General features: G+C 36.2%; 2 protein-coding genes across 2 annotated transcripts in view; one reads left to right on the forward strand and one right to left on the reverse strand.

Moving 5' to 3' along the window:
• Positions 1 to 9,257, reverse strand: part of LOC123316124 (lysine-specific histone demethylase 1A) — a 309,614-nt gene extending 300,357 nt beyond the window's left edge. The window contains exons 1-7 of the mRNA XM_044902110.1: positions 9,142 to 9,257; positions 8,849 to 9,086; positions 8,462 to 8,784; positions 8,278 to 8,404; positions 7,876 to 8,222; positions 7,573 to 7,805; positions 7,341 to 7,489 (exon numbers count right to left, since the gene is read on the reverse strand). Coding sequence (XP_044758045.1) covers positions 7,341 to 7,489; positions 7,573 to 7,805; positions 7,876 to 8,222; positions 8,278 to 8,404; positions 8,462 to 8,784; positions 8,849 to 9,086; positions 9,142 to 9,165 — 1,441 coding nt within the window. The 5' untranslated portion in view covers positions 9,166 to 9,257. The remainder of the gene's footprint in view (positions 1 to 7,340; positions 7,490 to 7,572; positions 7,806 to 7,875; positions 8,223 to 8,277; positions 8,405 to 8,461; positions 8,785 to 8,848; positions 9,087 to 9,141) is intronic.
• Positions 9,258 to 9,606: 349 nt separating this feature from the next.
• LOC123315478 (major facilitator superfamily domain-containing protein 8) lies at positions 9,607 to 15,297 on the forward strand. Its single transcript, XM_044901179.1, has 5 exons — positions 9,607 to 9,905; positions 10,731 to 10,934; positions 13,071 to 13,314; positions 13,600 to 14,597; positions 14,692 to 15,297. Exons 2-5 carry the CDS (start codon positions 10,740 to 10,742, stop codon positions 14,953 to 14,955), a joined length of 1,701 nt encoding a protein of 566 aa, XP_044757114.1. The 5' UTR covers positions 9,607 to 9,905; positions 10,731 to 10,739; the 3' UTR covers positions 14,956 to 15,297.
• The last annotated feature ends 66 nt before the right edge of the window (positions 15,298 to 15,363 follow it).

Below are 15,363 nucleotides of genomic sequence, written 5' to 3' on the forward strand. Positions count from 1 at the left end.
CCTAGTATTTATGAAGCTTCCCAAGTATTTGAACTGCTCGACCTGTTCTAGAGCTGGGTTCAGTTAAAAATTCGTCAAGACCGAACGGTCGCACCTAGATGGATGAAATTCTCAGATTTATTACTAGAAGAGTTGCTCTTTCAGAATATGTATGACATTTCCATCTACGGTAACTTTTATTGAGGAGATAAACGACTCGAAATCTGACCTTCGAAAAATCCTGAAAAAGATGGGTTCAGTTGAAAATTCGTCCAGACCAAACGGTTGCGCCGAGATGGATGAAATTCTCAGATTTATTACTAGAAGAGTTACTCTTCTAGAATATGTATATTATGTTTCAGGCAGCAAATAGTACATTATCAGATTTACATTCAGAGAAGTCAGAAGCATAGTACGAAAATGGTCTTCTTCGTAAATTTTTGTTTAACGCTGGTGGTAACATTTCAGATCTGGTAATTGGGAGTACAAAATTGCTGAATATCAGAAAGCCAATTGACAAAATCATTTGGGTGGTAGAGATGACCTGTATAAGACGGCCAAAACTGTTACCATTATCAGTGCATAATGGGCGAGCAAAATAAACCTAAAATCTCGAGTACCCCATGAAGGATCTATTAGTGGAAATTTCGCAGCGTTTTTCCCTTGGGGCACGAAGACGTGAATTCGCGCACGGGCTAAACGCCTACCGTGCGTCGTCGTCCGGCCAAGGAGTCCTTTCAATACCTTGGACAATGGCCACGAATCAATTATGGTGGCAAATCCGAAACCCGCCATTGATTGGACGAGATATTAATTGCCAGAAGCTCGACGGGAGTTTGTACGAGAGAGCGAGGCATCGAGATGGATCGTTCCGAAACAATAAGAATAATAATCATTATTATTTGGCCCGGAATGAGAATAGCAGTCGTCGAAATCGAGGCAGATGAACCGATAATTTCTCGCGAATGTATCATTACGGCATTTCGGAGAGCGGGGCCGCTGTGGATCGGCCGGTAATTTCGCGCAAATCGCCAGGTCGATCATGAGAGAGGAATAATATCGACCGTTGCATCTCACAGAGATACGGTCGGATTCTGCTTGTTTCGGACACGTAGAGGAAATTCGTATACGATGATTTGCATGCATGCCCAGGTGTTGTGAAGGACTATCCCTTGATCAGATGCGGTCAGAGGATATATTGGAAAATTTTAGCAATTCAAAAATTTTTTTCCAACGAAGAATCATACTGAATTTTCTTCCTGAATGATCGTTGATTGCAAGAACGTAATATTTCATCGCTGAAATGTCACTGAACCTGTTGCTGCGAACTTGGGACAGTCCTGTTTGGGACAACTACCCCCCTTCCAGGTTTCTTTGTTTTTTACCATTTATAAATGAAGGGACAAACTTATAAGATTGTGAAGGGTCTTTTCGGCTAGTTTAACAATTAATTCCTGTTGATTTTGCCGTGACCAGAGCTTTTGAATTGACAGGAAAAATTAACGAATTCAGGAGAGTAAAAACGCGTTTTTTTTATGGCCCTTTACTTTCTAGTGTCCTGTACCTACATGTGTTTCATTTTGTGCAGGTGTAATTTTTTTTTCTGGATACGTGGGATATTGGGATATTAAATATGACATGAAACAAGGTTGTTTACAAATCAAACGGCAACACGGATCTAATTCATTTATTTTGTTGTTTCATAGGGTGACTTGGGACAATACCGAATAGATACAAGCGGCGTATTGGCAGCAGGAAATATGCCGATATTTCGCAGGATATTATTATTTACGTTATTTCCACAAAGAAATCACCAAAGAATGAAAGGAATCAAAGTTCCCTTGTTTTGTTAAGTTTTTTTACATTTGAGTTGCAATATATTTACTTTCGCTGTAATAGGGGTTCATCATGTATTTTCCTTACCGATTTTCAACTATATAATCACAAATTCTAATTTTTCGAAACTATACACCGTCCCAAGTCACCTATTTCATTTGAGAGTTGAGAAATCAATAGATTTTAACCTGTGTCCCAAGCCTCCCAAATCGGTGGATGACTTGGGACAAGTATATTTAAATTTTTTCAAAATTTACATCCGAATTCTGAAGCATGGTATACACGGTGTTCCTAAATTGAACGTACAAACGAAAAGGAAAGATTCCTTAAGTGAGTTTAAGAAAAAAAAGTCCCATAAACATGGGGTCGCAAACGTTTCGTTTTCGAGATAGAGTGTTGAAGTTTGAATTTTTTTCAAGTTTTTTTCTCATAGTATCTACACTTCACAAGATATTCAACTGAAATTTGGCAAAGATATTACATTTTAGAGTTCTCACCACGTGACATGGCAATTTCGATAGAAGATCTACAGGGTGATATTTTTTCTGGAACACTACCACCTGTTCTTCTGCAGAACTTTTTTTTGGTGAGCAACTGTTAATTTGAAAAAATGTAAAAAGAAGCTTTGTTCTTATACTAAACTTTTCGGTCTCTTCTAGTTTTGTCGTATCTACCAACGATTTCGAGAAAAAAAAATTTTGAACGATTCTCTCGAAATCCTCGTGAAAATCCAAATTATGATGGGAAGGCCACTTTGTAAGCTGTTGTGAATGAATTCAGTGTCAGTTTTTATGGAAATTTTCCTGATCTGTAGCGATGATTCATAAAGATTCGATAAACTCGTATAATCAACACAAAAATGTATTACAACAAGAAACGTAAAACTAAAAAAAAAATCATAACAAGAAAACAGGTGGCAGTGTTCCAGAAAAAATATCACCCTGTAGATCTTCTATCGAAATTGCCATGTCACGTGGTGAGAACTCTAAAATGTAATATCTATGCCAAATTTCAGTTGAATATCTTGTGAAGTGTAGATACTATGAGAAAAAAACTTGAAAAAAATTCAAACTTCAACACTCTGTATCTCGACCCCATGTTTATGGGACTTTTTTTTCTTAAACTCACTTAAGGAATCTCCCCTTTTCGTTTGTACGTTCAATTTAGGAACACCCTGTATATCCTTATTAAAAGTCTGAGTCATTAAGCATATTCGAACCTCTTTTTCAGATAAAAATAGGTCACCGTTTTGAAAATATGACAAGTTGAATTCAACAATCGTCCCAAGTCATCCGAATCTACATTAATCAAAGTACAAAGACACGATACAAATGGATCTATAATTTGTAAAAATATATTCAACCTTTTTAGAAGAATCATCAAAATTTTGGGCGGATTCTGATCGAAATCTTAGGAGGATATAAATTAATTCTATGGTATTGGCACTACAAGGCCTCAAGAACATACAGGGTGAGTTTTGGCTCGTACAAATATTTTAACAGTACATTCTTTACCATTCCTTCCGAATCGGCTCGATACAGGCTGGGGACAAATCATAAAAAAAATGTTATTTTTAGTTCTACCTCACAAACGGTGTTATCGAAATGATTGGAATTCGGAATGTAGTTTTTCATTTATTTAATCAATCTTTTTCGAACACAAGATATCACCCACGTCTTCTAGTTTTCTCGTTATGGCCATTACGTACCATGAAAATACTAAAAATTCAAAGAACCCAACTCTTGATACTAAGTTAGATGCTGTCCATTGAATATTTGAATGTTTTGTAAAACAAAAGTGTTATTCATATTGTCTCGTATAATGCGCCGTTTTTGAGTAATTCGATGTTCAAAAATTGAAAATTATCTGTGAAATTTGAAAAATTGGGTACTTTGACTGAATACAACTCTGTTTGAAAGATCCATAGATGTATAGTGTCACAAATTAGCTAGTTGTTCTGAAGGTAATCTTGTTTTTCCAGGGGCGGCACAGCTCATCATGAAAACTTAAAATTGCTAAATTTTTTTTATCAGTGCCGAATCGGAAAAAATGGTATAAAAAAAGTGTTTCTTCTGACATCAAGAATCTGCTGTTAAAATATGTGAACGAGTCAAAGACTCACACACAGGCGCACAAGCACCACGATTCTCATAACACACCAAAGTACTCACCCTCATCACTTACTAACAAATTTAAGTATTCAAATAATAACACAATAACAATACACACCACATAATACAACAATACACCCACAGGAATACAATACAGCAAAGTAAAGATACAATTAAATTATGTACCTTCGGAGATAAATCGAAATGCCAAGGACGAAAAAAACCACATCGAATACCGCCCCAAGACAGCTCGTCATAACGAAACTGAACCATTGGCGAATGATAATAATTTCACTCTTATAAATTCATTTTCGTCCCATTATGTTGGGTGCCCAACAAAAGGATCTGGATGACAGGAAAGCGTCTCGGGGAAAATTTATAATAAGGTATCCACCTAACGATCTTGTTAGTGTCCAAACATGGGGCACCAAGATTTAGGTACAGCTTAATAGAGTCCACAGTATGACCGGGGAGTTCGGGAGATGGTCGATATTTCGAGTGCTCTTCATACCTTTTTCGAGGAAAAATTTGTTCCATTGTTCCATTCAAAAAGGTGATTTAGGGGCACGTATGAGAAGTTCCTCGCACTTTACACCCCAAAAATCAGACTCTTTTTGTAGAAAATAATATCGATAACGCAGAATGATTAAACCCAAAGTGGAATCTGACCAATGGTAAAATGACAAGTCACCTCGTATTTGATAGTATAAGGAATAAGGAAAAAAGTTTCTTGCGAAAAAAATTTTAGTTGTGGCTTTTTCCAATCCTTATTGCGATTATAGGGGAACAACACCAAATATTTTCATTTCCTTCTCGGTCCCATAGAATGACTGCTAAATTTCATTTCTGTCAATTTTCTGGCTTCTAAGAAGAAAAATTGATTTTCAAGTGTCTGTACCCAAGCAGGGAATTTAAAAAAAAAGTAGAAGACCAAACTATTTTTTGAAAAGGAATCACTCCTCAATTTCTTCACAACCATTCATTCATTTTTGAGCCCCATCTATCTGATCTATCCCTGGCTCTCCCATACTGTGCCACATCTAAGGTAAAAGATTTAGGCGAAGGAAAACAACAAGAGACTTGTCAATTTTCAAGCACCTTTTTACAAAGATCAAAAAAGCACCTAAAAGCATTTTTTGTTCCTTAATTCTGACAGGCTCAATCGAAATTTGAGTACTGAATACTGTGCCACATATCCAAAATTGTAGAAGTGCTGAAAAAGAAGCTGAACAAAATGGAAACAGAGCATGTGTTATTTTGGAATAATCTCACTAGGCACTAGAAATTTTTCATCACATACAAAGTATAAAGAATTTTTTTTCGTCAATCTATTATCTATCGCTTGCCAATTTGAAAAATAAACACCCTACATAAGCATCTTCTATCGAATTGGTTGAAGCAAAAAATTAAAGGCCAATTTTCGAATGAACTTTCCGAATGTGCTTAGGAAAAAGTCCAACGACTGTGACATAGAATTCGCGTCGTCTCCCGGGCCGTAACGAGGCATTTAATCGGGAAGGCATCGCGCTCTCGCCCGCGCCATATCGGCCGGGCATCGCGCCAAAAAAGCAGAGGTCGCAGTCTCGCAAGGGAAAATAAAGAAAAAAACGAAATCGTGAGACGGCTTCGGTTATCGAGTCAATTATCGTTTTCGATCTTATACCGGGCCTCTCTGTACAACAGCGCACATTTCAACGGCGGAAAAAAAAAACCGATAGGGGCTCGACGAAAAAATTGGGACAGAAATCGGGAGATACGGGCGTTTCAGAGGCCGCTCCGCGAATTGACCGTTTCCTTTCTGATCTGAGGATTGAGGCGTGCAGAAATGTAAAAATCCGACGAACAGAATGCGTTAACATTTTTTTTTATGTTTATATTTTGAGAGAAGAGGGCTCAGTCAGCCTTTTCTTGAAAACTACTGGAGGTAACTAGATGAAATTCAATACAAAAATCAAGTACCAGCAATCGACAATTATCGACTTGTTTCTATGGTTCAAAATTATAAAATGAAACATTTCGCCATTTTTTTATGAGAATCTCAATAATTCAAAAAAAGTTGAGTTTTTGCCCAAGATATGGCATACTGTTGAAATGGCCATCGCAGTCAATCACCCTGTATGTTTCAAATAGAGAACACACCAAAATATCGAGGACAAGGCAGGGAGTACTATGATAAAATTCATATTCGTGATAAATTTCATTCCAAACAATGAAGAAGAAAGAATGAACCTATCCGATGTTCTAAATAATATTTTTTTTTGGTCCAACCGTAATATTTTCATTATTTTTTGAAACAAGATTCATTCCCTTCGGTTGACTTTGGATGTACGTCGAAAGTCAATTTAATTCTGTGCTATATTTTACCCGAGGGTCGTATTTTAATTTGGAATCGAAAATGAACACAATCACAGACACCCTGTAAAAAAATTCGCAAAGACTTACCAATAATATTGTCCAGTTATAATCACAAAAACCTCACTGTCCGAGATTTGAAAGGAAATTTTCAAGTAGTCCGGGATAATTGTTCCCGAAAAAACACAAGTATTCAATGGTGTTTAGATATGCGAGATGGGAAAAAAAATCACGTAAAAATTATGCCGAACACGACAAGCTGAACATTCAAGAGAAATCAGTTTTGAAATTGTCTTGATACCGCTCATTTTTGCGAAAATTTCGACTGATATCTTACTGCGAATAATAATGATGAGCGATTGACATTTTAATTTAAGGAATGAACAGAACATAGATCGAATGAAGTGCAAATTTGATCGCATTCATCGAGATGACACAAGAATCAAATCCAGCCATAATTATGGAATAAAATATATGAAATAATCCGCTTTTCAATATTTTAAGCTTATAAACTCTAAAATTTTCCCATGTTCACATTCTGACGAAGCGAAGATCCCAAACCAAAAATAAAAAAAGTAAGAGAACACTGACGCGAATCACACAATTTTGCGAGACTGTCAGAATTCGTAGCCAGAGCGGTCAACCATCCACGTACTGAGCACGGCCAACGACGCTTGACACTCGAAAAAATTTACCAGTACATATTTTCATAAATAAAGACCCGATTAAATGAAAAACTATACTTACCAAAAAAAGCCTTTTTTCGTGTCGAATTTTAGCGAATAGCTCTTGAGCTGTAGAATTTTATTTGAGAATTTTTTCGAGGATTTACAAAACGGGTCATGTGACGAAATCTTCAGAAGCCGTCAAACTAACTTCAAAATACAATATGTTGGAAAATCTGAGAGGTTTTTTTTTGGACTAACGATGAAAGGAATGATTTCAAAAAAATTAACGAAATGTTCGAAATTTCACGAGTAATCAGAAGAAACCACAGAATTGACGGAGATCGGCTAACTTCACATTATACAACTTAACCCCCCAGTAAAAACTACTGCTCACCTGTTAAATGATTCCCGGTAAATTCAAAGTCGTCATCCTGATCCCAGTGCTTCAGCGACAAGTTGGATAGGGGGGTTGCATTCGCGAATTCCAAATTGGCGAAATGCCAGTCCAAAATCTGGCGATCCTTCGATGAAAGATACACGTCACTGAAATCATATGAAAATAAATAATTCAGATGTAAAACTTGAAAATTAAATTCCATGTTTTTTTTTTTGTTTAAAAGATTCACCTTGGTGGAGACGCTTCCAACTCCTTCAACTTCTGTTCTATTTCCTTAGCTTGCTCCTGAAGTTGGTCCCACTGCTTGACATAATCATTCAAGTCTTTCATTGCACTCCGATAGGCAAACTCTAACTCTATATTTTTTCTATCCATCGCAGCGTACTCCTTTACTTTAGCATTGGCTTCCTTGATTTGAGATTTAACATCCACCAAAGATTTCTGATTCAAGGTTAGCTTTTCCTACAAGAATTTTGTTAGACTTGTTTTTCGAACATTTCTAAAAATCAAAAAGATAAAATTCAGGATTTACTTGGAGTGCAATCATGGCTTTCAGATGTTGTATCTGTTTTTCCTTCACATGTTTTTCTTGCAGCTTAATCACCCATTCCAAGGCTTGTCCCAAACTCACAGGTTTATTCCCAGCATAATTGAAATCTAACTGGTGGGATAAGTAAGATGTAGCCTCTAAAAGACGATTGAATTCTCTCTCGACCATTTCATCCTTATCTTTATCAACTGTTACTCCGGTAGATTGATATAGCGGGCATTTCTGTCGAATTCGATGCAGCTCCATATCAATCTGTTTGCTCAATGTGGTAACTGGGTTTCCCCCAAGACCTGTTACCACCATCGCTCCAAGATCGGCTATATAATTTCCTGTAGCAATTCAAACACATAAGATTCAGATGACATGATTCTTTTCTGATTTTACCTTTTCTAAATGTTGCAATTCTTCCACCAACTCTGTCTCTGGCCTCCAAAACAATTACTTCCAGACCAAACTGTTGCATTTGCTGGGCAGCAGCTAATCCAGCTATACCAGCTCCAATCACAATTACCTAATAGGATTTTAAAATTCAATAACCAAATCACAATATTATAAAAACCGTTCTCACCTTCCCATACTTCTTCTGTTCTATCGGTTTTATTCTCTTGAATATTCCAAAATTAATAAACCCGTTTCTTTCCAAAAACGCATGTATTCTCTTCACCAGAACCAAGTCACTATCATATGGAGGCTCAAGTTTCTCTATAGCGTACTCTAATATTAGTTGCTGCTTGGGATTTTCTAGCCACATTTGTAAAATTCTGTTTCGAATATTGAGATAAACTTTAACTGTTTGTAAGGCTGCTTGTGCTATGTCCGGGAAGCATGCTGCTTCGGTAGAAGTCAGTTTGTCGAATGGCATACGGCTCTGAAATGCTGCTCCTTCAAGGCCTTAAAGAGAGTATCCATTCAGATTGGTTCATTTTCTACTTGGTAGAAATATTTTATACTTTACCTGAAAATAGATCTCTGATGACAGGATCATCAGGTTCTGACTCTAGATCTGGGTCCTTCTTTTTTTCATCGTCTTTCTTAACATCCTCTTTTTTTAAATCTTTTTTAGACCCTTTGGAAGTATTAGCATTCGAAGGTACCTTCTTGTCTGGGGTAGTATTTTTCTTATCAGACGGATTATCCCCTGTAATGTTTTCTTCGGATATTGTAGATTTATCATCACTTTCTTTCAAGTCAATCTGCAAAGTACAAAAGATTAATACCAGGTTCAATGAATATATAATCTAAACCAGCCTTTTGCTTCTTTCTTCGGCTCATTTTGGGCAATCAGATTAAATCGTCAGAAAAAAGTTTCAAAATATGTCCTATGTTTTTTAAATCTTATACGATTTGGTCAGAGAAATTTTTAGGTTATAATAAACAAAACATAAAATATGTTGATTTTTGTTACAGATTTCTGTTTTCCATATCATATCCACCCGCTTGTTAAAAAAGTTTTCTTCTTCCGATTTACAGGGTTCTTTGTGCGGAAGGAAGAATCCTGTAAATTACAGATTTCTTCTTCAAATGAAGAAAACTGTATTAGGGGAATCAGATTACAGATTCCTTTTTATAAGTAAAAGTTCATGAAAAGAATCCTGTAAATAATGGAATAAATAGATCAAATCGATACTAGATGGCAGCGTATACGATAGGTCGAAGGAAATGCGTAAGGTCATCCCACCTTTTCTATTTCACAATTAAATCAGGATAAATAGAGTTGGAAATATTTCCCATGTTGCCGAAGCGACCGAGACCTACGGAGATAATAACAGAATCAAGTCCAGTTCAGTGATAACTTTGAGTTGAATGGGGGGATGTTGCTATATTGTGACGAATTCTTTGTTGATTAAACAAAGAAAAGAACTGAATACCCAAAATGAGTAGTCATTTCCTAGAAGTTCGTCCGGGAATGTGTTTTCTTTTTGTTTTTCATGAAAATCCTGTACGTGGGGCCCCAAAATGACCTAGTGCTATTCCGCGCAAAACATATTTTTTTTATTTTTTGAGTGATTGAGGTAAGAATTGAAATTTGTTGTGAATTCGTTTTTCATTTAAAATTGGGATGCTTCAATGTCTTTCATTTTCGAAAAAGCTATACGGGTCCGTGAATTTGAAAGCAGAAAAAGAATTAAGAACCAAAAATAAAAAGCTCAAGTTTCCAAAATTACCAATTCATTTTCACAAAAAATCTTCTTCGAATTTACTTTCATAATATGTATACTCAGATAGTTGGAAACTTCTTCACTTGAGCATATAGACTTTTTTGTTTCATATCAATGTATTTTTCACGCTAACATCCATCGCAAAATGGTGTGAAAAGTTATAAGTTATAAGTGACTTGAAATTATGTAGGAATTGATTCAATGGAAATAAAGTTTTTATAAGACACCGAAGCATATATGCTGTAGGTATATCAAAAATTTGAATGTGTCTTTGGTCTATATATACCTTCTCAAATTCACGAAATATATTATAATTTTCAAGAACTACCGGTCACATATTTCTGATAAATTTACATGATTTCAGCCAATCACCTACAAAGTATATTTTCATGTTCAAAGCACAGCGGTATCCTAAAATTGAATAATTGGTGTCTCAGGATGTTGATTATTTTTCTAGATGATGATTTTTCATTATTCGGTAGGGTTGGATACTTGTATTCATTTTTGAAAGAAGGAGTCTATTATTTTCAAGATTCAAGAGGAACACCTATTCGAATTCAATTCCTGGTTTTCATCATTTTTTGTTTTTCCAAATTCAAAATGAGTTTTTGTAATCCTTATCGCAATTTGTGAATTATTCTCCACCTAATTTCTTTAATTTTTTTTTACTTCGTGTAGCATCTCATTATGGAGCGGATAGGGAAGACAACCAAACTGGTTCGGGAAAAATGGAAAACGCAATTCAATCCTCCAGATGATTTGGAAAATGAAAAACAGTACAAAGAACGATGGCGGTCGATATACATCATCTACTTTACGATGTTCTCCATGTCACTAGGGTTCAGCATTATAGTTACAGGAGTATGGCCTTACCTCGACAGAGTGAGTTAAAATTCAACATCGATAATATAGACACTTAAATTGGAAAACACTGTCAACATTCGAGTAATCGATTGAATAAATACCTAACATTGTTTTTGCCTCAATACCCACCACCTCTATTTTTTTTGTCATCGATACGAGAATTTTTTATTAGTTTTTCGAAGGGTTTTATACCTAAAGCTTGTTGTTGTATTGTTTTCGAATAAAAATTTGTATTGAATAGTGAATACACATAAATAATAAATCTTCCAAAGGATCTCATCAAATAGTAGCGATAAGGATATGTTCAAATCAGCGTGTTTAATCGCGAATATACTTGAGAAAAGTGCAATAACCTTTCAATTTTCACCCCCTTTTCCTTGGTCATTAATAATTTTTAATTATTACTCGTACAATCAAGGGTATATTTTTATAACACGGTTCTGAGCCATCACACTCATTTTCGCTGATATTATCATCCGATGCATATTTATTAGAAAAGTATAAGGCTCTTTTTATGCATGATATTCTTCTCGACCTTCTGATATGGATTCATTCATTGACCTGCTAGCACCATTTAAACGTTCGGTAACATAAAAGTACGATTTCCGGTTGCTGCAACTGTATCAATTACTTTCTTTGATTAGTTGATTCGTACTTTTCCTTTCTTGCTTTCAGAACATGAAATCATGTCCTGTTCCACGAAATTATACCAGCAGTTTATAAAAAGGAATGATATTTTATCGATAATCCCTATTGAAATGAATCCGAAAGCCAAAATCTACGAAGTCCACGAGTGACAAAGTCCTTTTCCTCCTTAAGGAGGAAAAATCATTTGCCTATGCTTGTTTTGAATCTTTCAAATTTCATCGGGAAAATAGCTCACTTTCGAAGAAATTTTCATTGGAAATAGCAATTGCTGTTTTCCATAGCAAAAAACTATTTGTCAAATAAGTTATGTTGATAAATGAGAAACAGAGAGAAAAGCACTAAATTCTGATATTACCACTATCACTATCTACGAATTCACGTCCATCATCAATATATTATTGGAAACTAGTAAAACCACAATAACAAATCATTTATTATCGATTATAAAATATATGGACGCGGTTTCCTATCTATGAAATGAAAATGGAATTTTACATTCAATAAGGTATTAAATTAACATATCGATTTCACTCTTCTGAGTGAACATTATATCTTTTGAGATGGTAGGCAGAGTGCAACGAAAATAATACATAGTTAAATTCAGTGGTACACTCTAATGTATTATCCCACCCCTAAATAGGGGTCATTCTACCCTTACTAAGTCACTCAAAGTAACTCATGTACGAGTTGCTTTCAAAATTAACCGGCTGGTAATATGTAGAAGTAATAATCATTACGGTTCTTGATAGCATATTATCACGTTTCGATACCAAGCAATCATTTTAAAATTCTCGAGCACGTACTTGAAACGGAGAGTTAACGATAATGAGTAAGTAGCAGCTACTCACTCATATCTGGTCAGAAAGTTATGAATACAATGAAAACACTTTCGACATATTTTACAAAACCATCAACACATTTGAGTATGAATAAAGGTGATAAATAATCATCATGGTTCAATAACATTCGAACGTTGTCCTTTGATACGTGTTGTACGAGGGCAAAACGAAAAGTACCTAGGTATATAAAAATTCAGACGAAAGGGAAATCCAACGTGGAATATTCGTATTCCAAAATTGATTTCAATTAAAATTTTGTTTACTGCCAACTTACGAATAAGGTGTAAAGATGTATAGAAAATAAACACTTAGTTTTGATTTTCAGAGAATGAAATCACTAAATCGTTTTTCAATCTTGAACTGAAATTCAAATTCATGAAAAAAAAGAAATGGGATATCAATAAATGCTCGGAACATAATTATTATTATCTATTGAAAAAAATTGATATGGATCCATAAACCAAGCGCTGATTCCTCGATTAAGCTGTATCAGGTATCAGAAGAAATAATTGCACAAACTTTTTTCTGCAATAGAATTTAGGAAATGTATCACTGTTTATTTTTTACGATAGCATATATTTCCTTTTCAAGGTTATTTTACCTTTTTCCTAGCTTGGTTTTTAAAATGAAGAATTTATAAATAAAATGTGGAATATATTTCTTGCAGTTAGATCCACTAGCTGGAAAGGAATTCATGGGGTATATCGTAGCAGCAAACCCTCTGGCGCAAATGCTGTTTTCACCTTTAGTTGGATGGTGGAGTAACAAACTGGGATACATAAGGGTACCAGTGGTGATATCTCTTATCATATTTGGAGTTTCGAGTGCTATGTACTCATCCATAGAAATGTTAGATGATAATAGGAAATACTTCATGCTGGCTTCTAGATTTCTGGTGGGCGTGAGCTCAGGTGAGTTGACAAAAACTCCGAAAACAACTAGAAAATTTTGCCCATTCACGAACTAAACCCTTAACCTATCCAGAAAAGTTCAAGGCCCTGAATCTCAAACGTACTGAACCATTGTGAACAATTGACGGTGCAGTCATCTGTTTCATTTTCCCGCAGCCAGGTCACCGTCCAATGATTTTTAAGTGGATCAATCCTGAGATTTATGTGATTTCACGCAAAAAAAACATTCGTATTACATCTATTCGAATATCGTGAAATTCACTTGATGTGATTCATTCATTTCAGCGAACATTGCAATCTGTCGCTCCTACCTCGCTGCTGCCACAAGATACTCCGAAAGAACAGGAGCTGTTAGCATGATATCCCTGGCCCAAGTCATTGGTTTCATAATGGGACCAGCAATTCAAGCAGGCGTCGTACCACTGGGTAACGAAGGATTCTTCCTGGTGCAGAACAAGCTGAAACTCGACATGTATACGGCGTGTGGATGGATAAGCGTGCTCATCGCCGTCGCCAACATATTCATGTTCCTCCCGAACGTCTTCGTCGAGCACAAGATAGCCGGACGGGAAGCCATGTTGAAGCAGAAGAAGGACAATGTCAAAGACACCTACAAAATGCACAGACCGAGCTACTTCGCCACTTGGACCCTGATAGTTTCGTTTTTCGTCATCGTTTTCAACTTCATGCTTCTGGAAACGTTGGCGACCCCACTGACGATGGACCAGTTCGCTTGGTCCAAATCGGAATCCTTGAAGTATACGGGTATTCTAATTTCTGTGGGTGCGGTCATTTCGATCATAACTTCACTGGCGATACCGCATCTGAGTAAGCATTTTTCCGAGGTGAAGATCATGGTTTGGGGAGGTTTCTTCTTCATGGTTTTGGGCAGAGCCATCTACATACCCTTCAATAACGATCCACCCTTAGTCTACGACCATGATCTCAAGTTGAAGTTAACCTTCTTCTGTGATAGGACGATAAAAAATTCTTCGTTCGACGTAGCCAATTTCAACAGGAGTGAATTGGGAGCTTTCAGTTTCAACTTGACAGGTCTTGAATCATTGGGCAACAACGATACTGTAGAACTGATCAAAACAGCCACGTTAAACTGCGGAGATGACCTGTTAGGATGCCCTTCAACCCAAGAATGGTGCAATGAAATCCCTGCTTTGACTATCACTAACTTTGTGATTGGTCTACTTCTGACCACCTTTGGTTACCCTATGGGGATTACTCTCATTCAGACTTTGGTATCGAAGCATCTTGGAACTAGACCACAGGTAAGAATACATAATATTCCATAGACGTCAATATCATCTTCGTCAGATTTCTGTATATGTTACGTCAACAATTAATATTTTCCTTTTGCTACAGGGTGTTTGGATGGGTTTGCTCACAGGTGCCGGGTGCCTATCGAGAGTCTTAGGACCAGTTTGCGTCACACACATCTACGAAGAACTCGGTACAATTTGGACGTTCGGTATAACGACGGCAATGATGATCGCCACCTTACTTTGGTTGATTTATTTCGAGGATAGAATAACACCGAAGGAAATCGTCGCTATGGACGAAGAGGAAGGTGAAGAATTGAAGAATATGTGTTCTAACAAAGAGAAGGACCAGGAAAACCATATGTGATATTGAATATATTAAAAATTAAAACGCATCGCTCAGGACTGATGAAAAAACTGCATTGCACCTTGGAAAAATCGTCGTTGGTTCTTTGTATTGAGTTTAAGTACCCGCCAAAAATGATTGATATCAGAGCCACGTCCCCTAAAACAAAAATTTAATCAATTTGAAAACTGAAATTCAACATCAGCCAAACCAGCTTAAAATGATGAATTTTCGAGGATTTCATGTCAAATTGAATGAAATTTGCCATACTTTTACAATGGAGAACTGACTTCTGTGCTGATATTGAAGGAAATTCGAGAAAGTGCAATTAGATAAGGGCTTCCTCCTATTTATATCCAAAAATATATATTTACTCCCGTTTATACAGGGTGGTCCACGGGAACCTGACGGTTTTTAAATGAGTAGTAC

The sequence above is a fragment of the Coccinella septempunctata genome, chromosome 6, assembly GCF_907165205.1.
Source record: "Coccinella septempunctata chromosome 6, icCocSept1.1, whole genome shotgun sequence".
NCBI lineage: Eukaryota > Metazoa > Arthropoda > Insecta > Coleoptera > Coccinellidae > Coccinella > Coccinella septempunctata.

Bases quoted from the DNA above. Each gene is read 5' to 3' on its own strand.
- LOC123315478 (XM_044901179.1), top strand. From the start codon at position 10,740: ATGGAGCGGATAGGGAAGACAACCAAACTGGTTCGGGAAAAATGGAAA. The intron at 10,935-13,070 runs GTGAGTTAAAAT...TATTTCTTGCAG, and splicing joins TATGGCCTTACCTCGACAGA to TTAGATCCACTAGCTGGAAA. The intron at 13,315-13,599 runs GTGAGTTGACAA...CATTCATTTCAG, and splicing joins TCTGGTGGGCGTGAGCTCAG to CGAACATTGCAATCTGTCGC.